Raw genomic sequence first — 23,964 nt, forward strand, 5'->3', positions numbered from 1 at the left:
GCAGTTTCAGTCAACGTATGAGAGCTCGCATTGTCGTGGTGAAGAGTGATTCCTCTTCGGCTCTTGGTTTTCCTGATTTGTTGAAAGACAACTGGCAAACAAATGGTTGTGTACCACTCAGAATTTACTGTTCTGAATCTACTTGTTGTTCATATTGTGGTTGTGGTATCGCCAAAAATTTAATAAAGTTTATCACTGCAGTGATGCTGAGTTAATCCAGGTAGAAAGTTTTAAAAAATAATCGCGCATAAATGTTTAATTCCTTTTTTTTGCCGAGATGAATATTTTAAGTTACTATAAACAACACAAATAACGTTCGTATGTCAAAACGTTCTGAGTATGTAAAACATCAAAAATGTCAAACTTTATGATAAAATTGTGAGTTGCCAGTTTGCAACACTAGGTTGCCAAATCACAAATTTTTTTTTCTCCAAGTAAGTGTCTCTTAATTGTAACGGGAATGTCCCCTGCCTTTAATTTTCTATTTTTTCTTATTATCAGATAGAATTCGAATCTAGCTTCCAACCACTTGGAAAATATACATTCGAATCAGAAAGGGTAACAGTTCGCTTGAGAACACAGAAAAGGCAGTTCAAATATGAGGGGGAAGAGGAGCCAATTCGCCATGCTAAAAAAATTCTAAAACTAATTTCTACTTTACCATTATAGATAATGCATTATCTTCAATCGATGAAAGATACGATCAGTTGAAACAAATTACTAAACCTTTCGGATTTTTATTTAATATTGATCAGCTGCAAACTTTTACACGCAAAGTCATTTTTGAACATTATAAAAAATTAGATATGTCATTAATTTTTAAATTCCATTTGATTTTTTCACTTTCCACTATGCAAATCAAACAACAATGATTGTATCGGGGTAAAACTTTGCGTGAATAATCCGTTTGAAGTATGCCACCTTGTGACCAAAATTGTCTAAATCGAACCTAAACTATTCAAGTCCCTAGGTACTGAATTTGTTGACCCCAGTGCCTATAGTTGCCTTTTTACCGAAAATAGCGGTCAATGTGTAAGACATTTAATTGAAATTCATATAATAAAATAAATAAATAAAACTTTCGATAATAGTATGTTTATGTCAAAAAATGGGTTCAATTGAATCAATACTTCCTATAACCCTCATATACCTAATATAAAGATTTTTGAACTTCCGGGTGACTTTATACAAGGTGCGTACCAAAGTAAACAGGACTTTCAAAAAAAAAGACAGAACAAATGGTTTTATCAGCAAAATCAATTAAATTTATTCAAAACAGTCTCCTTCTTCTTTAATACAACTTTTTGCACGGTCCAAAAGCATGTCGAACGAGTGTTTTAGCTCGTTGCCCGGTATGGCCGCCAGTATGCCGGGGAAACCTTTTAAATGGCCTCCACGTCTGCATAACGCTTTCCTTTCATCGGCAAATGCATTTTTCCGAAAAGGTAGAAATCGCACGGTGCCAAATTTAATTTCGAATACGGCGCACCAAACGCTTCAAAACTCCAAAGTAGAATACCGCAATAACGTTTTGGCCGGGTGGAACAAATTCTTTGCGGACAATACCCTTGGAATCATAAAAACAAATCAGCATTGTCTTTACTTTTGACTTCTCCAGGCGCGATTTTTTGGGTTTCGGCGCATTTCTCATTTATGTCCCCACGACCACTTTGAAAACGTTGAAAGCACTCATCAATTGAAACGTTTCGGTAAAAGTTTTACCAATTTTAAAACAAAATTTAATTTTGGCTCTTTGTTGGAAGCTCATTTTCGCACCGATGACAAAAACATACTGACACTTAAAACGCAATAACTTCACTTCCAATAGATGAAATGTCATGAAATTTTTACTGGAAGTCGATAAACGGTAGCAGAATCGCTCTAGTCGACATATAGATGGCGCCACTAGAGTTTACTTTGTTACTTTTTTACTGTTTACTTTGGAACGCACCTTGTATATCGGCCAATACATGAGTTATCTCAATGAAAATTGCAGAGCGTGTTTTACTCATAACAAGGTATTTTGCGCCTAAAATGGATGAAATCGAGTAAAAATTTTACCTGGTCCCCATGTAACTAATATCAGGATTTTCGAACAATTGTCTGACTTTACTCCATATGATTTGTGATGGTATGTGAGGTACCTTAATGCAACAGTAGGAGCATTTTATGAGTCTGTGGCATGTTAGTAGTATGTAGTTTTGGCCAAAATTGATAAAATCGGGTTAATGCTACCCTCTACATCCATATACTACTTATAAAACTTCTCGTATGTCGGTCAGTGAGTATTAAAATTTTTTTCTATATAAAATTGCTTCAAAATATGTTCTCTATGCTCAAGTATAGCTGAGCAATGTAAAAATTAATATCTTTCTCTATATATCCGTCTTTCCTCTTGACTTTAAACCGTTCCGGTTGATCTAAATGTGATATTTTAATGTAATTAAGTGGATAAGTTTTCTTAAAAATTATGTGGTTTGACGCTGAATTAGAATTAAAATAGTATATACCTTCATCTAAACCTCACACCTTCATATAATGAAATCCGATTCTCTGGTTGACGTTTTCCACACAAGCTTATAATATATCACTTCAAGATGTTTTTTGTTTTTTTTGTTTAGTATAATTTTTGCTGACGCCAACTAAAATATAGCAATAAAACTCATACTGAGTTTATGGCCTTTAATATAAGTCAAGAAGATACCAAATTTGATTGTAATTTAATCACGATTTCATTTAATAATGGATGTTTAATTCTTTCTCAACTTTGCCACACCCGAAGGAATTTCCTGGCCTTTGATTCTTGCGAATTACAAGAGTACAAAATTCTCGGTTCCGCCTTAGTACCCATTACCGGGTATATATTGACCCTAGCTCCAACATACTTTATGTAAAAAATTCAAACTTCCATTCGGCTTTATATAAACGTAAAATATTAGATATACAACAGTTTAATGCCGAAAATGTGTGAAATCGATACACGAATTTGCCCAGCATACATGTACTACTTATGGTATAATTTATTTCGTTAATTGTATGATTTAATGAAATTAAATGGACAGTTTTTCTTAAAAATAATGTGGTTTACTGCTGCATATGAATGAAATTGGTCTATCCTTTGTTTAAACCTTATAACCCTAATATACTGATTTCCGCTCCTTTCGTACAACAGCAACTTCATATACCCCACATATTAAATCTAACCCCTTTGGTTCAGTTTATATCACATATACCATGTTTGAGTTAAATAGCTTCTTTTTGTTAAATTAACATTTCAGAGGCAAAATAGTATCTATCTAAAATAGTAAATCTATGATCAATAACATAAGTTTATAAGATACCAAATAATAATCGAATAATAAATGTTGAATTCTTTCGCAACATGTTGCAACAGAGTATAATTTGTTCACTAAACGGTTGTTTGCATCACCTAAAACTAATCGTGATAGATATAGATTTCTATATACAAATATTTCTTCTAATATTTGGTGATAATCAGTGGAGTAGTATATTTTCTCAGCAATCATGTTGAACTTATAACAAAATATACCAGACAACAATGTAAAAAAGTTTCTTAGAGTGCTGGACTTTGTATAGAGCAAAAATATCTTTTTAGAAAAAATCGCGTAAGATAAATATTAGTAGTGTAGTATCAAAAGGGCTAAAGATCCTTTCTATGTGGTAATAGATAAACTGCGACCCCATCGGTTAAAATGCTATTATCTATTATTTCAGTTTTGCGACACATTTTAATATGAAGGTCATGAGGTGAACTGTAAACTAAAGAAAATTATATTTAAGTACTTTTTGGGATTTACCCAGCGCCGTTGGCACCTTATGAAAGGTTTAGATGTTAAGACAGAAAGAAGAAAATCTACATACCTGCTCTACATATGTGTGTACCATACTTAATTATATGTAAGTTATTGTTAGTTTAGCCTTCATGAGCAGACCTTTCAAAATAGGTACCATAGATTCCTGTTTTAAAAAGCGTTAGACAAAAGCAATTTACGGAGGGGTTTTCCGAGCACATAATTTCAATACAATGAAATAAACTACTAATTTCTAAAATATAAATATAACTAAATAATCTGTATTATTATGTTAGTGAATATCTATGTGATATATAGGTATACAAAAGTACGTAAGTTGTGTGTACAAAAATATACCATAATAAATGTAGCAACATGTTGCAAGAGTATAATAAATATCAGTACACTGTGTTTGTAGTTTCAGTTACACTAGATTTCTTGACCAGCAAAGTGCTGTATTCAAACTAATTTCATTGTATTAGTTATATAGTGTTTAAAATATTGTTATATACAGTGGCAAGCAAAATTGTATTATATACAGTGGCGATCAAACACATATACATATGTGCACCAGTATACCATAGTACCTATACACCGAACAAGAAAAGAGTCATAGCAAGGATTCAATTACTGTGAAAGAGAGCAGCACCTAGGATCCAACTTTTCAGACCCGGAAGGACGAAATTATATAAGTATTTTATATATTATGCCATTTATTATTTATTAATTATGCCTAGATTAAGTAGAAAATCTGTATTACTAAGTCGTCTTCAGAATAGAAGACGTATGAGAGTTCTTCGTGCAAACTCTTTATATAGAGATAGTGAGCAGTCACAAGATACTGTAAGTCACGCTAATCGTAGATTAGATTCCGATGTACGTCTGTCCGAACAAATTATCAATAGAATTTCACATAGAACCAGGCGGGAAAATCTCGAGGTAAAGTCTTTTGAACAAAATTTAAATACTGTTCAACATAGAACAAGGCGGCAAGATCCCCAAATTCGCTCTGAAGAGCAAATAAGAAATACTCGAGGTCATAGATCTCGTCGAGAAAATCCTGAGGTACGTTATGATGAACAAAGTAGGAACACTAGGAATCATAGAGAACTTCGCGCAAGAAATCCTGAGTATAGGAATTTAGAGCGCATTCGTGATCAAATGCAAAGGTAACATGCAAGAAGAAATCCTGAAATAAGGAAAGAGGAGCGTGATAGAGAAACATAACGTCGACAGCTTAGTAGGAGGGGTATGAGGGAAGAAATTTTGAATCAGATGCGTCTTAGATGCGTAGAGATAACCCACTCAATAGACAAATTGAAAACCAAAGGCAGTCCCAACTAATCCGATTAACAAGAGAAAATAATGTTATAGAAACTGATAATAGTGGCAATTTAACAGATTTCAAAAACATTTATTTCCAAAATATAAATAAGTCCCTACTGAAATATGTATTTGCTGCGGTGGCTTATGGTTTTCACACCAAGTTCGCAAATTAAATTTTGAAACTATTGCGCAAGGTCACCCGAATGCTGCATCCGCCTTCTTTTTAATGCAAAAATTTCCTTCAGAAGATGGAAATTACAATTTTTGTGCTACTTGCAAAAATGCGATTGTTAAAAAGAACCTTCCAAAAATATGTTTAGCTAACGGTCTGGACTTTCCTGAAATACCGGATTGTTTTAAAGATTTAACCCCAATTGAAAAACGTCTCATAATGCCTAGATTGCCTTTTATGACAATCCTTCCGTTAGGATATCAAGGTCAGAGTTTGCTCAAAGGTGCTGTTGTTAATATACCAATTTCTGTTAACAATATTGTGACATCTCTACCAAGGTTCTTCAATGAGTCTCATGTGATACAAATTCACTTAAGAAGGCGTTTGGAATACAATCATGATTACATGATCGATACCATACGCTCCGCAAAGATTATTGAAGCTTTGCAATTCTTAGTGAATACCCCTCTGTTTCGTGAGCACAATATACATATTAATAAGAACTGGATTTCAGAGTTTAATAATCAAGAAGAAGTTCCATTTGTTGCATCTGCAGAGGATTCCCGATTGGTTCAATCTTTTCATGCGGCACAAACTTCTCATGATAATCCCTCAGGTAATAATATTCCAACAGCTCTTTTACCTTCAGAGCTAAACCCGGCGGTCAAGAAACTCTTTTGGAGAATATTCCTGTAGAAAATTTAGACTATAACCGTTTAGTCATAGCGCCAGGTAAAGGAGACAGACCAATTTACATAAATCAGGATAATAGTTCAGAAGAGTTGTCATTTGGAACAATATACGTACATGATCTGAAACATATAGAAAGATAATACGTTCTGAAATTCGCCATTTTGACAGAAGAGTGGGTACCATTTCAAAGTTATTCTATTATTACAAAAAATTAGAACTGCTACAAATTAAGAATAGTGCAACCATTTGCCTAAGAAAGTTTTCAGGTCGCAACACGATTATGGTTACAAGGTTTTGAAAAGCGTTAGATCCTCCCCTGCCCACTGGGAAGCTGAGAAGAAAAAGGAAATCGCTATGATTCTCCAATTTGGGCTTCCAACCTTCTTTATCACTTTATCGCCTGCAGAATCTCAGTGGGTTGAGCTTTTGGTCATCCTCTTGATAATTGTTGATTCTAAAGATATTTCGGAAGAGGAAGCCAATAGTTTAACAACTCAAGATAGATATCACTTAATTCGATCAGAAGCGCTAACTGCCATCAGAAAGCTGTCAGACATTCCTGGCCAAGCTCAAATAGATATTTCATTATACAACACATTTGCGAAAACATATTTCAAGCATTAGGTAATTTTCAGAAAATTTTTCATTCATGAAAGTCCCCCTGTGCTTACACTTACTACAATGACGTAAACAAACCGCTGACTGAAAACCGTTCGTTGAAGACTGGCCAGCCATGTGGCGCATACCCCACAACAATTCGTGTGAAGAGGAGTGACGGGTGTATCATTTGCACTTGGAAATCCCTCTTTAGCTATCAGTTCGCAGTCACAAGGATTCAAGCATTGTTGATCACAACAACAATCGAACAACGACATAAATCTAAAAGATAAAATGGATTTGGATACTTCAATGTGGCTAAAGCAATGAATCAATGCTCTGCAAGGGGCAACCGAAGTGAGTCACAGTTGGTCCCGCCAGCTGCTCGGACGCCTTGACGGTAAGCAGCATACCAGTATGATGGATTTTTTAAATTAAATTCACAAAAGTGACAGCACATATATTTTACTGGAACATACACACAACCACTTATTTATTTCGCTTAGCGCGAACCCTTGAACGCTGCTGCTGTTGCAAAATAATATAGCGGAACTTCAGGTTAGACTGAAATATTCGTAGCCGGTATTTTAGACCGTTATGTTCAAAGATCCGATCAGTTAGAAACTCTTTGTTTAGCTGATTTTGCATCTAGGTATAAATATTTTAAATCTAGTAGAAGAGCACAAGATAGTGATCATGATGAAGAAGAGAGGGAAGACGATAATTTACCAGAAAGCGGGGTTGTCATGCCTCTTAAAGACGGTAGCGGTTTTGTGAAAAAACGTACCAAACCTTGTATTATTCGGTATAGAAGGTTTAACGCAGATTTGGCCAGAGTTGAGTACTTCCGCGAAATGTTAATGCTTTACTATCCTTGGCGGAATGAACAGCAAGATCTCATTGAAAACGATAATGAGCAGACATGCATAACACATCGTATTATAATTGAGGAAAATCAAAGAAAATATGATGTTTTTGAGCAAAGAGAACTTGAAAATGTTCTAGAAAGTCTTTATAATGAAATAGACTTGGACGAAGGTGCTCACAATGAACTACCTATCGTGGAAAATGAGTTCAGAGTGTTGGCACTTCCAGAAATAAACCCAAGTATAAATTTGCTGGACTTGCATGGCGAAGATTCAACAGATAATGGCACTGAATCTGATTGCAATATTAGACTTATTAAACTACCCCCTTTAATTCCAGTTGAGGAATTATTTTCTTTAGTTCAAAGTCTAAATACTAAGCAAAGAACCTATTTGACACATTTATACCGATCATCGTGTTTGGTGATTTGAAGCAACTCTCACCTGTTGGAGATAGGTGGATATTCTCTCCTAATCCCAATGATGCATACAGCACTTTAGATGGTGCCCTTTTGTGGGAGTTATTTAAATACTTTGACTTAACAGAAATAATGAGACAACGGGAGGATCAGGCCTTTGCACTTGCGTCAAACCATATGGCATCTGGTACTATGACAAATGAGGACATATCACTCATTGAAACTCGAGTAGTTAATTTCGAAGAAGTTCCCGATGATGTCATACATTTATTTTGGTGCAATGAAGAGACAAATAATTTCAATGCCCTTAAGCTCAGTCGAATCCCAACTGAAGCTATCCTTTCAACTGCAAAAGACTCAGTTAAAGGAATTGGTATAAGTGAAAATGAGAATATTTTGGAAAGTTTTAAACTTTTCAAAACTTCTGAAACGCAGAGACTGCCCTAGGATTTGACACTAAAACCATTCGCCAAATATATGATTACAGTGAATATAAACACGTGTGATGGCTTGGTTAATGGGGCAGCTGGACAACCTATGCATATTGATTTCCAATGTTCCTTTCCAACAATTCTGTGGATTACATTTTTGAAACCTTCTGTTGGTTTGATAGCACGATCAAAAACGCCTCATCCTCTAGAAAGTTCTTGGACACCAATTGAAAAAGCAACAGAAATAAACGGGGCATTATAATATATGCAAAGCATAGTATTGCTAGCTCTATAGAACCAAAGGCTGTAAAGAAAATTTATTCAGATTGCAAAGTTTTAGAAGCGGTTTTGTTTAAATATTTCAGTACTAATATTCTGGTGCTATACAGAAATTCAGCTTTCTCTGTCAGACATTTAATTGTAGAACTTCAGGAACTCCTTACTTCTGAGTTATGCAATCAAAATGTGCTGTTAGAGATTTCAACATTTGTTTAATATCTACAGGGAATTCAATAGGAAATCTGCTCCGAGAAAAAAACTTAAGTTCCCTGCTTGGTGTAGAATATTCAACTACACCCGCCGGTACACAAATTGATTGGGCATTTGCAAACATGGATCCTTCCCATGTTAATGCAATTACTTTTGAGACAGTACACAGCAATCATGACAGTATTTGTGTCTCTATTTCCAACTAAAATTTTCCGACTTATTGCAATAGTTCTTAATTTTTTTTTTTTCAAAAATATATTCAGAAATGGTATAGCAATTTTGACAGTAGTTTTTAAGACAATTTTAAGAAAAATATGTAAATAATCTAATTAAGAAATTTTAAATTATATGTATAATTTGTTATTATATAAGATATTATTGTATAAATATATGATAGAAATTAAATAGTATAAGGAGAAAAGAATATAATTTGGATATATGTGTAAGAATCTATATAAAAATTTATGTTTAATATTGTAAATATTATATACAAATTAATGTAATAATATAATTTATATAATATTTTTATTATATAATAAGTTGTTAATATTTATTATTTTTAAGCTAAACATGTATAATAAACAATTTATTTTCATACTCCTCAATACAACAAAACACAAGAACGATTGCTCTAATTATTAAAATATATAAAAAAATCTCAAACGAGCATACCATTTGACTATGCGAGAGTATAAAATGTTCGGTTGCATCCGAACTTAGCCCTTCCTTACTTTTTATACTCTCGCAACCTGTTGCTACAGAGTACAATAGTTTTGTTCACCTAACGGTTGTTTGTATCATCTAAAACTAATCGAGTTAGATATAGGGTTATATATACAAACATATATAAATGATCAGGATGAAGAGACGAGTTGAAATCCGGGTGACTGTCTGTCCGTCCGTCCGTCTGTGCAAGCTGTAACTTGAGTAAAAATTGAGATATCTTTATGAAGCTTGGTACACATGTTTCTCGATACCGTAAGAGGGTTGGTGTTGCAGATAGGCGTAATCGGACCACTGCCACGCCCACAATACGACATTAATCAAAAACAAATAAATTGCCTTAACTAAGCTCCACAACAAGATACAAGACTCTTATTTGGTATACAGGATCACATTAGGGAGGGGCATCTGCAGTTTAAATTTTTTTTTTAAAGTGGGCGCGATTCCGCCCCCTAATAGGTGTAATGTGCATATCTCCTATATCACTGGAGCTATAATAAACAAGTAAGGAAGGGCTAAGTTCGGATGTAACCGAACATTTTACACTCTCGCAAAGTCAAATGGTATACTCGTTTGAGATTTTTTTGTGGATTGACCGATATTTTCGGTAGAAGGTCAACTATAGGCACTGGGGTCCACATTTTCAGTACTTAGGGGCTTGAACAGTTTTGGTTCGATTTAGACAATTTTTGGTCACAAGGTGGCATACTGTAAACGTATTATTCACGCAAAGTTTTACCCCGATATAATCATTGTTGCTTGATATGCTTAGTGGAAAGTGAAAGAATCAGATGGAATTGAAAATGGTGTTATATGGGAAATAGACGTGGTTGTAGTCCGATTTCAGCCATTTTCGCACTATAACAAAGAAATATGAAAAGAATGTTACGCACCGAATTTTGTTGAAATCGGTTAAGAAGATCCCAAGCTATGGGTTTTCACCTAAAAGTGGGCGGTGCCACGCCCACTGACTAATTTTGAACGCGGTTCCTATAAAGTCATCTCATACCATCCCAGAAATAAAATTTAATGTCTCCGTCGTGTTTAGTGCTTGGTTTATCGCGCTTTTAGTTATATAATATATATAACATCATTTTAAATTCCATTTATTGCACATAAATGAGTCTTTAAACAAGTTTTTATGTTAACCTTACCTAATTTCCAGTGTATTTCTTCTTCGAAATCATCCACTTTAATATGTTTATAGCAAATTTAAATTATAATTAAATTAAGTTTGGACTAATCTCTTCGTCGTTAAAGATAACAGATAGCTTTGATAAATCTTCATTTTTGAGAGAGCTCAAGAAATATATATTTCAATCCAATAATAGAGCACAAATGGATGTATGTATACGCAAAATAAATAATTAAGCTTTCGAACAGAAAGCTACAAAACAATGTCATGAATATCTTCTTAACCTTTCGACTTTCATTTTGCAAATTTGGGAAAAATTTATTTTTTTCATGTCACGCACACGAGTTTACATTTCTACTTACAATTATCATAGCATTTAGCATACTTCCCCCTCGTTTCAAGTTTTTAAACGCGATTTTTAAAAAATTTAAGCTCTTACTTCTGAAACGCACTTTGATATATTCAGGCATGTACCAGAAGCCGAATGAAATTGTGCGCATTGGTTTTAACAAAATTTTCTTTTATTTTTCGAGGTCTTTTTATTTCACATCGAAACAGCTGTTTGAACCAAATGATTTTGTTTTGAACTGATATGTAAATATTTAACTTTCAAAAACTTTAAAATTTCTTGAACAATCATAAGAGAGACATTACAAAAATAAAGACTTCGCGTTACAAAGAATTCGAAGTAGACTTTTAAGGCATAATTTTAATTGAATTGCAGTTGATGTTGTACGGTTTTAATAACTTTATTGACTATTTTATATTTGTAATTAGTTTTGTATCATATTAACACCACATATTCCGTCATCAGTTTCTCTGCAACAGGGACCATTGTTTCGATTTCTTGCACAAGAATGTTTCAGAATAGCCTTTGGGAAAATGTAGTCGTTTAAATAGGAAGAAGGACCATGTTGAAAGAACTTAGTTGACTAATAGAGGTTTCAGAGCGCAGACTGTATTAGGAGTGGATTGAATTGGAAATGCATGGAAATGATATAACAAAAACTAAACAGCAACTCTTGGAAAAATTTGGTATACCTAAAGTGGTTGGTTGTATTGACGATTCGCATGTCAGATTATTACCACAGTATCGCAGTGGCTATTGAGCACAGTTGAAAAGCTCTTTCCATAACTTTTCAAACCGTATTTTGTCTCCTTACAAAATACTTTAGAAAATCTAGCAAAATTATGCTTAAATATTATATATATACGTGCAAATTTATAAAGCTTTCATTATCAATCAAATTTGATACGTTAGGATAGGTTTGGTACTCAGATTGATATTCGTAAAGTAATTACTGGTCTTACATCCGTAACAAATTTGTTGAAGCGGCTAATATCAACTCCATTAAATTTCTGGGGTTCGTAGAAAGGATAACGAGTGGCTTCAACATACTTAAGTTGGACAAAGGAAGAAAAGTATTATTTGGAAAAGAATCTGACCATTTAAAAGCTTTTATAATTAATATTTTAGGATATTTCAAGAATAAAATAACACAAACATATTTAAGTGACTATGGTAAACCAACTTCGTCATCAAACATAAGATTTAAAGTTGTCGTAACCTTGTATTCTATGACCGTTGGATAAGAAAAAAAAAGATTTTTCAATACGTAGCACAGAGATAGAATGTTACGTAAGATATACGAATGTTTACATGAAACATGTTAATAGCAGTAACATTTTAATAAGCTAAAAATTTATTTTTGCAATTATGATAAATTTATACGCACCTAAGTATCGATCCGCATTTTCGCCACCTTCGCCAGTATTACTTTTTCCTCCAATACGATTCATTGTAATAGCTAAAGTTTGATGTGCTTCAAGAGAAATGCTGCCAAAACTCATAGCGCCAGTAACGAATCTTTTTACAATTTCTGATGCTTCCTCCACTTCCGATAAATCTATTTTATTTCGATTGGTAACAAACTCTAGTTGACCTCTAAGTGTGCATTTTTTTACGCTTTCTAACGTCGTTAATTTAAATGCCTCAAATGAATCCCAATTTTTATTTATTGTCGCATCCTGAAGGCTTGCAATAGCTGCAGGTTCATTTATATGAGCCTCGCCTCCATTACGCCAATGATAATTACCAGGATTTCGTAGTATACGAGTGTCACATAATGTACTACCAAATGCCATATTATATCGCTCCAAAGCTTCCTTTGCTACCATTTCCAAACCAATACCTCCAATCCTACTCGCCGTTCCTCGGAAGCATTTATTAATGAGCTGTTCACCTATTCCAACAGCTTCAAATATTTGAGCACTCTTGTAAGATTGTAATGTGCTAATGCCCATTTTAGCCATTACTTTTGCCACTCCCGTCTCAATAGCCTGGGCATAGGCGCTATAAATTTGTTTGTTACTTACATCAGCACTAATGACGCAATCATCACGAAGTGCCTGTGCTAACTCAAAAGCCAAATAGGGACAAATAGCATCTGCTCCATAGCCAAGTAATACACAAATATGGTGCACTTCACGTGCCTCAGCTGTCTCTACTATAATACCAACTTTCATACGTTGCAATGTTTCAATTAGATAATGATGCAATGCACCCAAAGCAAGTAAAGCTGATACAGGTACTTTACCATGCCCAGCATTCCGATCAGAAATAATGAGTAACTGATAACCTGAAGATGCAGCGCGGTAACCCTGCTGACAAATATCGTCAATGCAATCAACATAACCCTTAATTCCATCTTCAAATCTAAACGTAATGTCCAAGACTTTTGTTCTCCAACCTCTATGAGAGTTTCGCTTCAACAAATTTACATCAGGAATATTTAGAATTGGATTTGGCAACCAAATTCGATGGACTTGTTTGCAAGATGGTTGAAGTAAGTTTGCTTCAGGTCCTATAGGACATTGCATAGACATTACAACCTTTTCACGAAATGGATCAATAGGTGGATTGGTTACTTGGGCAAACAATTGTTTAAAGTATTCGTATGGCAACGGTTGGAAAGAAGATAAACATGCTAGTGGGGCGTCGTTTCCCATCGAGCCAAGAGCTTCCTTTCTGTAATTCAAGTAAATTCATTGATTATAGACATGGTTATTATACTAAATACCTCTTATCATATATAAATTGAAACATTTGTAGAATAAAAAAAACTTTAAAGGAAACTGATAAAAAAAAGGGAAATAAAAGTTTCAAGAGTTGACAATATCCTATATAGAATATTAACTAAAATCAAAACTAAACTAGCAAAATACGGTTTATACTCTCAGAATATTTTGCACAAAATTGTATTAATCTTCAAATATTTATCAAGATGACGATACGAATAGATTCTACGATGAATACTTGTCCAGCCCAGAGTAACTTGTGTATTATCTCAAATATCATAAGTTAAAACTGATTCATTTTTGTCTAAACATTGTTTGCATTTTGAAAATGGGAGAGGTTTATAGGAATAATAAAATCCCTATAGCTGCTTAAGCGAGAAATAGGGTTTACTATTTTGAATAAAAGCATAACATCTCAAGAATGTTGCGTCTAAATTACAATTTTATACTGTTGCAACATGTTGCTACCTTGTGACCAATAATTGTCTAAATCGAACCAAAACTGTTCAAGCCCCTAAGTACTAAATATGTGGACCCCAGTGCCTATAGTTGACCTTCTACCGAAAATATCAGTAAATCTACAAAGAAATCTCAAACGAGTATACCATTTGACTTTGCGAGAGTATAAAATGTTCGGTTACATCCGAACTTAGCCCTTCCTTACTTGTTTTTTGATTAATGGCGTTTCGTGGGCGTGGCAGTGGTCCGATTACGCCCATCTGCAATACCAACCGTCTCACGTACCAAGAAACATGTCTACCAAGTTTTATAAAGATATCTCAATTTTTACTCAAGTTAGAGCTTGCACGGACGGACGGGCGGACGGGCGGACGGTCAGACAGTCACCCGGACTTCAACTCGTCTATTCATCCTGATCATTTATATATATATAACCCTATATCTAACTCGATTAGTTTTAGGTGATACAAACAACCGTTAGGTGAACAAAACTACTATACTTTGTAACATAGTCACTCATAAGAACGAATAAAACTAAATTATAAAAGGCGTAATCAACTAAAAAAGTATAATATTAGGTCAAGTAAAAAGTTCGTTCGGTTTTTATCTAAGAGATGGCGTTATTGTCCATAGTACTGGTGTTACGTGTCGCATCATGTCATACTATACGGCGCTGAAAACTGATTTACTCAGTTCGTTGTGAGCGCTCGTCAAAGATGGACACCAACAAAGAGAAAATTCGCTATATTTTACAATTTTTCTTCGATCAAAGCGAAAAAGCAGCCAAAGCGGCTGAAAACATTAATTTAGTTTATGGGCCCGATACTGTAAACGAACGTGTAGCACAAAAGTGATTTGCTAGGTTCCGTTCCGGTAATTTCGATGTTAAAGATGCACCACGCGTCGTCGAAAATTGCAATAAAATCATGGAAATAGTGGAAACAGACCGTCACGTGAGCACTTATTAAATTGCTGAGGAAAGATAAGCCAGAAAACCGTTTGAAACCATTTGCATAACCTTGGATTCAAAAAGGAGCTCGATGTTTGGGTGTCACACGAACTAAGGCAAAAAACATGATGGACCGAATTTCCATCTGCAAATCGCTGCAGAATCGCAACAAAATCGACCCGTTTCTGAAGCGGATTGTGACTGGCGATGAAAAATGGGTCACTTATGACAACATCGAGCGTAAACGGTTGTGGTCAAAGCTCGGGGAAGCGGCCCAGATGGTGGCCTAGGAAAGTTTTGCTGTGTGTTTGGTGGAATGGGCAAGGAATCATCTGCGAGCTGCTCCCCTATGGCCAAACGCTCAATTTGGCCCTCTACTGCCAACAACTGGACCGCTTGAAGGCAGCACTCATCCAGAAGAGGCCATCTTTGATCAACAGAGGCCGAATTGTGTTCCATCAGGACAACGCCAGGCCACACACGTCTTTGGTGACTCGCCAGAAGCTCCTGGAGCTCGGATGGGAGGTTCTAATGCACCCACCTTATAGTCCGGATCTGTCACCAAGTGATTACCATCTTTTCCTGTCCATGGCGAACGCGCTTAAGGGTGAGAAGTTGGCCTCAAGAGTCCTGTGAAAATTGGCTCTCCGAGTTTTTTGGCAATAGGGACGCAGTCTTCTACTGCTAATATGTCAAAGTAACAGCTACGATATCGGTTTTATATACCATATAGACATAAATTTCATAAACTCGTATCATAAACATTGTTTTTTTAAGAACAGGAGTGGATATTGTTTATATTATTTTTTCCAATACTATATACTGTCAGCGTCTAAAGAAAGTGTACACATTTTTCTCATACATTTCACTCTTTATCTTAGTATAAAAAAAATATTAAAAAATGTTCAAATAAATTATCATTTATAAATGATTAAATATTATTCTTACAAAAAATTAATAGCAATCCAAAAAAAAATCCGTACAAAAACAATACGAACGAAACCAAATATTCTTAGTATTTCACGAGTCAAAACAAAATGTACAGTTACGGTAATAGCCTTCGCATATTTTACGAAAAAAAATCCATAGTTATTTCTTAGTAATTGCTTCATTCTAATGTTATTTAGTATCCTTGTGTAGATAGAATTTTATTTGCGTTTGGAAATTTGCTAAGAAAAGCAAACTTCATTGGATGTAAGAAAATTAGTGATCAATTTTAAGAAAGAAGGAAAATCTTCTATAAACGGAAGAAGTCATAACACAGTGAAAAAAATTATAAATAAGCAAACAAATTTTTGGTGAATTAGAAGATCGAACACGTTCGGGTAGGCCAAAGCGACTCAGTGATACAGAAATACGATCAGTTGTAAGAGCTGCAAACATAGATTCAACTGTCAGTGCCGTCAAAATGTCTGATGAAGTGTCCAGAACATCCGGACTGAACGTTAATGCCTGCACGATCAGGCAAGCGTTGCATGCTAATGGTCTCTATGGCCGAGTACCCCGGAAAAAACACACATCTCTACACAGAACCAAAAGCAACGATTGGTATTGCGGAAAAATATAAAACTAAGGACAAATCGTTCTGGAATAACGTAATTTTTTCTGACGAAAGCAAGTTTGAAGTTTTCGGGAAGAGAAAAAGTACTAAAGTTTAGAGAAACAAAAATCAGGAGTTTGAACAGAAAAACATTACATTCACTGTATAGCATGGCGGCGAGTGGAGTGGGAAGGCTGGTGTTTATATATAGCAGAATGAACAAAATAGATTATCTAAACATTTTAAAAGAAAATTTGCTCCCCAGCGTTGAAAAATTGGGCTTAGATCAATCCTGGATCCTAGCATACGGCAAGAATAGTAGAGGAATGGTTGCTTTACCGTTATGTTACACCTAAACAGCTGGATCACCCCACACAATCACCGGACCTAAACCCTATTGAGCATCTCTGGGAACATTTGGACCGGAAAATAAGAAATGGGAGCATAACCAGAAAAAATTCTCTGAAGGACATTTTACAAGAGGAGCGGTCTCAAATTTCCCTGGAAGTAGTGTTCAACTTAGTGGAATCAATGCCAAGGGGGTTGGAAGCAGTTATCCATCCAAAGGTAAAACAAACAAAGTATTAACTTTAGAATATTTTAATTTTCCCTAAACTGTACACTTTGTTTTGAGTATATCTTTGTTTGTTTGTGTTGTTTTTGTACTTGTGCATTTTGTTTTGGATTGCTGTTAAGTTTTTGTAAGACAATATTCAATAATTTAATAATGATAATTGATTTGAAAAAATTTTAATATTTTTGTATTAAAATAAAGTCTGAAATGTATGAAAAAAGGTGTACACTTTCTTTTGACGCTGACAGTTTATCTAAAATATCCAAAAGGACGAAAATTGGTGAAGAAATGCCTTAGAATTGGTCGAAACAAGCCAACTGTTAGATAGATCAGTTTAATACGAATTATTATTTTTAGACTCTTGCAACATGTTGCTACAGAATATAATAGTTTTATTCACCTAACGGTTGTTTGTATCACCTAAAAAATAGATACAGGGTTATATATACCTTATTATATTTAAATGATCAGGACGAGGCGAGTTAAATTCCGAATGTCTGTCTGTTCGTCCGTCCATCGCACAAACTGTAACTAAAGATATCGTAATGAAACTTTATACACCTGTTCTTTGCCAAAAAAGTAAGTTCGTAGATGGGCGTATTCGGACCGATGCCACGCCCACAAAACGCTATTAAACGAAAACCTATAAAGTGCCATAACTAAGCAGGTAATTAAGATATATGGTAGAACTATAATTTGGCACAAAAGATCGCAGTTGCAGGGGGCACTTGTGGCCTAAGAATTAAAAAAAAAAAAATGGGCACAGCCCTGTAACAGGTTTAATGTACATATCTCCCATTAAATTTTACATTCGAGATGGTACGAAAGGCCTTCTATGTCAAAATTAGACGATGGGCGTGGTACCGCCCACCTTTAGGTGAAAACACATATCTCGATCAATATCGACCACATTTTTTTTGTAATATTATATTATCTTGACGTCTTTATATTCCAGTGTAGTAATGGGCGATATTAGGCTATAACCACGCCTACTTCCCATATACCACAATTTTAAATTCCATCTGATTCTTTCACTTTCCAGAATACAAATCAAGGACCAATCAATGGATCCAGATAAAACTTTGCACGCATAGTGCCCTTGAGGTTCAAGCGCCAAGATACCGAATATGTGGACTCCAGTTCCTATTGCGTACTTTTTATCGAAAATATCGCCCAATATGTGTGATATAACAATAAAATTTGAAGAGTAATTTTCTGGTAATAGTATGCCTGTATTTCAAAAATGGGCTGAATCGGATTAATAATTCCCTAGCATCCATATACCTAATAGAACGGTTTTCGAACCTCCGGTTGACTTTATACCGCATATATCGGTTAGTATGTGAGTTATCTTAATGAAATTAATAGAGTGTGTGTTTCTAATAGCAATGTATAGTTGTGCTTAAGGTATTTGCCCAGCTTTGATCCTGGCAAGTTGCAAGAGTACGAATTGTTCGGATACACCCGAGCTTAACTTAATTTACACTTAAGCAATCATTTATTCCTATTCTAATCTTGATTTTAGGTTTATTTATCTACAATTCAAAATTATCCATACAATATCATAATTTTTGCTGAAGTTATTAATAAATCGCCGGTAACTCAGGCGTTTTTCCTACTATGTGCTGCTGGGATTCGTTCTCAGCAATTTTGGTTGATATAGCTTTAGCGGTCTGTGAGATACATATGTACAAACAAATATCACTAGCGATGTAACAATGGTGAACCTGCCACACTCTAAGCGATAATATTATACAAATTATTTATTCAATCTCCAGATCCATGTTATTTGCTTTTTTCTTCAACTGGAGATACTTTTAATAAATTTGTTTATTACAAAAACTACCCGTCTCAAGTTATCGCTTGTATTTTAACTGTTTCCAAGGTTTTTGTGCATTATTTAGCTCCTAGACAATTGAAGCAGTTCTGACATGACGGTTGGACTCGGCGATTTCTATTATTTTATTAATATTTTCAACAATTGGCTTTCCAGAGTGTGGCTCATCGCCATCAAAATCATCGAAAAGAAATTGACGAAACCAAATAAATTGCTCATATTTGGATGTTACAGTGTCAGGAAAAACACTCTACACATTTTCAGAAGCCTAGTATGCGTTTTCGACTTTATCGAATATAAACTGTAAAATAAAGCGTACTTTCTCTTTGCTGGTCTCCATCAAACAATACTGAATCGAGCAAACACAAAACTGTCTACAAAAAATCGTTTATTTCAATCGCTGCTATATGGCTCACGATCGCATTTATATAACTAAAGCTATCTATTGGAAAAAGAAAAAATTAATATTTACTAGACCTTAAATTCATTATCCGAGTATATACGTGTGCAGCCGCAAATGCCTGCGATTCGTGAGGATGAAAAGCGTGGAAATATTCTCAGGTGGTAGCGGACACATAAAATAGTGACGGAAATCCTTAAATTATACACCATCCAACATTATTTTTCACACCCTCAATCCACATGCGTAAATTCCAGAAAAAATGTATGAATATGAATGTATGAATGAGTTATACATCTTATTTACTATGTTAAGGCATAGCAAAAAATTATGAGCTGAGTTCCAGATTAAGACCCCTAATACGGTTTTTGACCCAACTGAATTTTAGTTGAAGTTTTGCAATTCGGTATTATGGTTTATTTTGGTTCAAGTGTTGTCAAACTTCAACTTTTGTTGGCATTACGGGTTTCAACTCTGTACCAATCATGATGGCAAGAGTATCAAAAAATTTCAACTGTAACAAGCAGTTGTAGTTAAACATTAATGAATTTATTTAGTAAAACTGTAATAGACAATGGGTAAAAAGAACTTTTTTTTTATAATTTCAAACTATTTTAATCAGTTATTATACCTATACGCGGAGTAAAATCCCGAAACTGTACGAGACGAGCTATAATTTGGAAACATTAAAATAAAATTAATTAGTTCGAACATAAAGAGTCGATACAATATACTTTTCCTAGAAATATACTGTTTGAGCAAAATTAATTTTGAAGCGTTTTGCTCCTCTTCAGTCATTGATTTTTATCCACATCGCAAAAATATGGTGATGATAATATTTTAAAGCAGGTTTTGTAACAGGCATAGATATGGTAGAATGTTTCAGATCAAAGTTAAAATCATTTACCAATAAACGGCCCGACTTCGTCCCCATGCAGGAATGGGTTAATGGAGGGCGTATTTGAGGACTGAGGACACCGGCAAGCTGTGTAGGTAAGGCTAGGGCATGTATATTGGCTAGTAAAAAGCTTAATGTCTTCTTATTACACAGCTATAGTAATAGAGACACAAAACACAGCAGCAAGCTGAAAGACGTGCGCAAATAAATACCGGCTGGTATCATGTTACATGACGAAGAAGAAGTACCATTGCAGCTGATAAAAGAGCTGGTACAAGATAGCCAAACTATCCCAAAGAGAAGAAGAGTGGGATAACTATTACAACCTCTTAAGGTCATATAAAAAAGAGGTGAGGAAGGCTAAAGGAACGTCGTGGAAATCTTTTTGTAATGATTAGAGAATACGGGAGAAGGGTATTGACTTAAAATAAAGGCACAGTCGATACATAACATCGGATACCTTCAGAAGCCAGACCACAACTGTATCCAGTGAAGAGTCTCTAGGCCTGCTAATGGATACTAGCTTCCCAGACAGTTCAGAGAACCAAACAATGGAGCATACACTGGGAAGTGAAGTGGTAGCAGAGTTCCCTCCTGTAGCCATAGTGTCAGATAGTAATGTTTATTGGGCGATAGGCAGATTCAAGCCCGAGACCAGACAGGATATTCTCGGCTCAGGTACAGCAGTCTACATAATAAACTGGTTAAGAACCATGCTTAAAGGGGCACTGCAAATAAACTATATTTCCTCGGTATGGAGGAAGAAAAGTGAAGGTGATATACAGGTTGGTAGAAAAGTTTCTGCGCTCGAAATTAAATATCTCCCTTCCGCTTTTTTTCTTTTGAATTTCGCGGCTATGTACAAAGCGCTACAGAGCTCGTATCTGGCAACACTATACATAATTTGAAAGGTCTTGACATAACCTACAAAACAACGCTATGCATGATTAGTTTGGATATTGCGTTCAACAGTTATAGATGTGTGAACATGGAGTTCACTAACGCCGAAATTCGCGCTATTTTAAAGTTTTCCTTCGTTAAAGGCAAATCCGCTAGAGAAACGTTCCGTGAGATTAATGGTGTTTTGGGGGATGGTACTCTATCACTTCGAACCGCGGTGGAATGGTTTCGACGATTCAGAGCCGGTGAAAACGACACCATGGATAAGCCAGCCGGCGGAAGACCTGTGACGACAAATACCGATCAAATCATGAAATACATCGAGTTAGACCGGCATATGGCATCTCGTGACATCGCCCAAGAGATGGGAGTTAGTCACCAAACCATTTTGAACCATCTGCAGAAGGCTGGATACAAAAAAAAGTTTGATGTTTGGGTGCCGCATAATTTGACGCAAAAAAACCTTCTGGACCGAATCAACGCCTGCGATATGCTGCTGAAACGGAACGAACCCGTCCCATTCTTGAAGCGGATGGTGACTGGCGACGAAAAATGGATCACATACGACAATATCAAGCGAAAACGGTCGTGGTCGAAGGCCGGTGAATCGTCCCAAACAGTGGCCAAGCCGGGATTGACGGCCAGGAAGGTTTTGCTGTGTGTTTGGTGGGATTGGAAGGGAATCATCCACTATGAGCTGCTCCCATATGGCCAGACGCTTAATTCTACCATCTACTGCGAACAACTGGACCGCTTGAAGCAGGCGATCGACCAGAAGCGTCCAGAATTGGCCAACAGGAAGGGTGTAGTGTTCCACCAGGACAACGCCAGACCACACACTTCGTTGATAACTCGTCAGAAGCTACGAGAGCTCGGATGGGAGGTTTTATCGCATCCACCATATAGCCCGGACGTAGCGCCAAGTGATTACCACCTGTTCCTGTCCATGGCGAATGCCCTTGGTGGTGTGAAGTTGAACTCAAAAGAGCCTTGTGAAAAGTGGCTGTCCGAATTCTTCGCAAATAAGAAGGGGGGCTTCTACGAGGAAGGTATTATGAAGTTGCCGTCTAGATAAAAACAGAACATCGAACAAAACGGCGCATATTTTAACTAAATCCGATCACTGTAACACTTTTTATAAAGCAATGAATGAAGAGCAAAAAGGCGGAAGGGAGATATTTGACAACCTTTATTTTTTATTCAATATAATCTCCCTTAACTTTGATACTTTTATTCCAATGATCCGCCCATAATTTTATGCCTTCCCTATAATGACTTTCCGGAAGCTCTGCAAAATATCTGTCTACGGCTGTAATAACTTCTACATTCGACGAAAAGCGCTTTCCACGAAGGAATTGTTTCAGGTTTCTGAAGAGGTAGTAGACTGGGAGCCAAATCTGGTTAATACGGTAGATGCTCAAGCAATTCGTACTTTAATTCGTTGAATTTTGTCATTGTTAAAACACCTTTGTGAGCAATACACCTACTTGATTAAAAATAATTGTTTTGTGCTGCAAACCTTATCTCTCTTTTTCACCAATTTTTTCATCCAGCTGACCCAAAAAGCTGCAATAATATTCAGAGTTGATTGTTTTACCTTTCTGCAGATAATCAACCAAAAAAATTATTTTGAATCCCAAAAAACTGATGCCATAACCTTCATTGCTGATCGTTGTGACTTCACCTGATTTGGAGCTGAACAACCAGCTTTAGTCCACTATAAACGTTCTTGTTTCAATTTAGGATCATAGTGGTAGATCCATGTCTCATCCATAGTTATAAAACGACGCAAGAAATTGGTTTTATTGTGCTTAAAACGCTCCAAATTATGCAGAGAATTGGTTTTCGATCCAGTGTTTGGTGAATTGTTAACGTGTGCGGCACTAACTTTCCAAACAGCATTTTTATATGTAATTCTCTCGTAATATATAAAGTACTCGTTCGTACGAGATGCCTATGGCATTCACCAGCCCAAAATTCAACGGTGTGTTTTAAAGGTGAGGACACCTTGTACACTTCTAACAATTGTTCATAAATTTCCTTTGCTTTTAAACCTTTCAAAATAAAGAATATAATCACTACGCGATATTAAATTTTTTCCATATTAAAAAAAATACTTTGACACGTCAACTAAAAATGGCTTGTAAACAAGGAATTAATTGACAGAATGACTTGTAACCTGGCATGTGCTCTCACGATAGACAACTTTAGAATAAAACTATTTGGAGCTAGTAGTGCTATTTCTTGGTGAGGCCAACCAACCTGTATATACCAAAGGAGGGCAAAAGCTCACACACTAATCCAAATTATTTCAGATCTTTCCTCATTTTTCTTAAAAACGTTGAAGAGGCTAACAGAAATACTCATAAGGAGCAAACTAAACCCAGCCAAATGGCATTTTCGCAGATTCCATAGAAACGGTGTTAAGCTCAGTGGTAGCAGAGATTAAAAAGTCTCTGGAGATAAAAGAATACACCCTCGAAGCTTTCTTAAACATAGACGGCGCTTTCAATAACCAAAGGCCATACTGAAAGCGCTTAAAGATTTGCCCATCTCTGAGCCTCTCCGGAAATTAAAAAAACAGATGCTCTTGGTCAGGTCAATTATTTCAACGCTGAGAGCTTTAACGATGTGCAGACCTGTGCGAAGGGGTACAGTCCAAAGAA

At 35.6% G+C, this 23,964-nt stretch overlaps 1 protein-coding gene across 2 annotated transcripts in view; it reads right to left on the minus strand.

Annotated features, from left to right (window-relative positions):
- Positions 1-23,964, minus strand: part of LOC106620726 (uncharacterized) — a 122,894-nt gene that overhangs the window by 37,462 nt on the left and 61,468 nt on the right. For both annotated transcript variants that reach the window (XM_036368913.2, XM_014239317.3), the window contains exon 6: positions 12,400-13,691. In XM_036368913.2, coding sequence (XP_036224806.1) covers positions 12,400-13,691 — 1,292 coding nt within the window. The remainder of the gene's footprint in view (positions 1-12,399; positions 13,692-23,964) is intronic.

Source organism: Bactrocera oleae, chromosome 6 (assembly GCF_042242935.1).
Source record: "Bactrocera oleae isolate idBacOlea1 chromosome 6, idBacOlea1, whole genome shotgun sequence".
Classification (NCBI taxonomy): domain Eukaryota; kingdom Metazoa; phylum Arthropoda; class Insecta; order Diptera; family Tephritidae; genus Bactrocera; species Bactrocera oleae.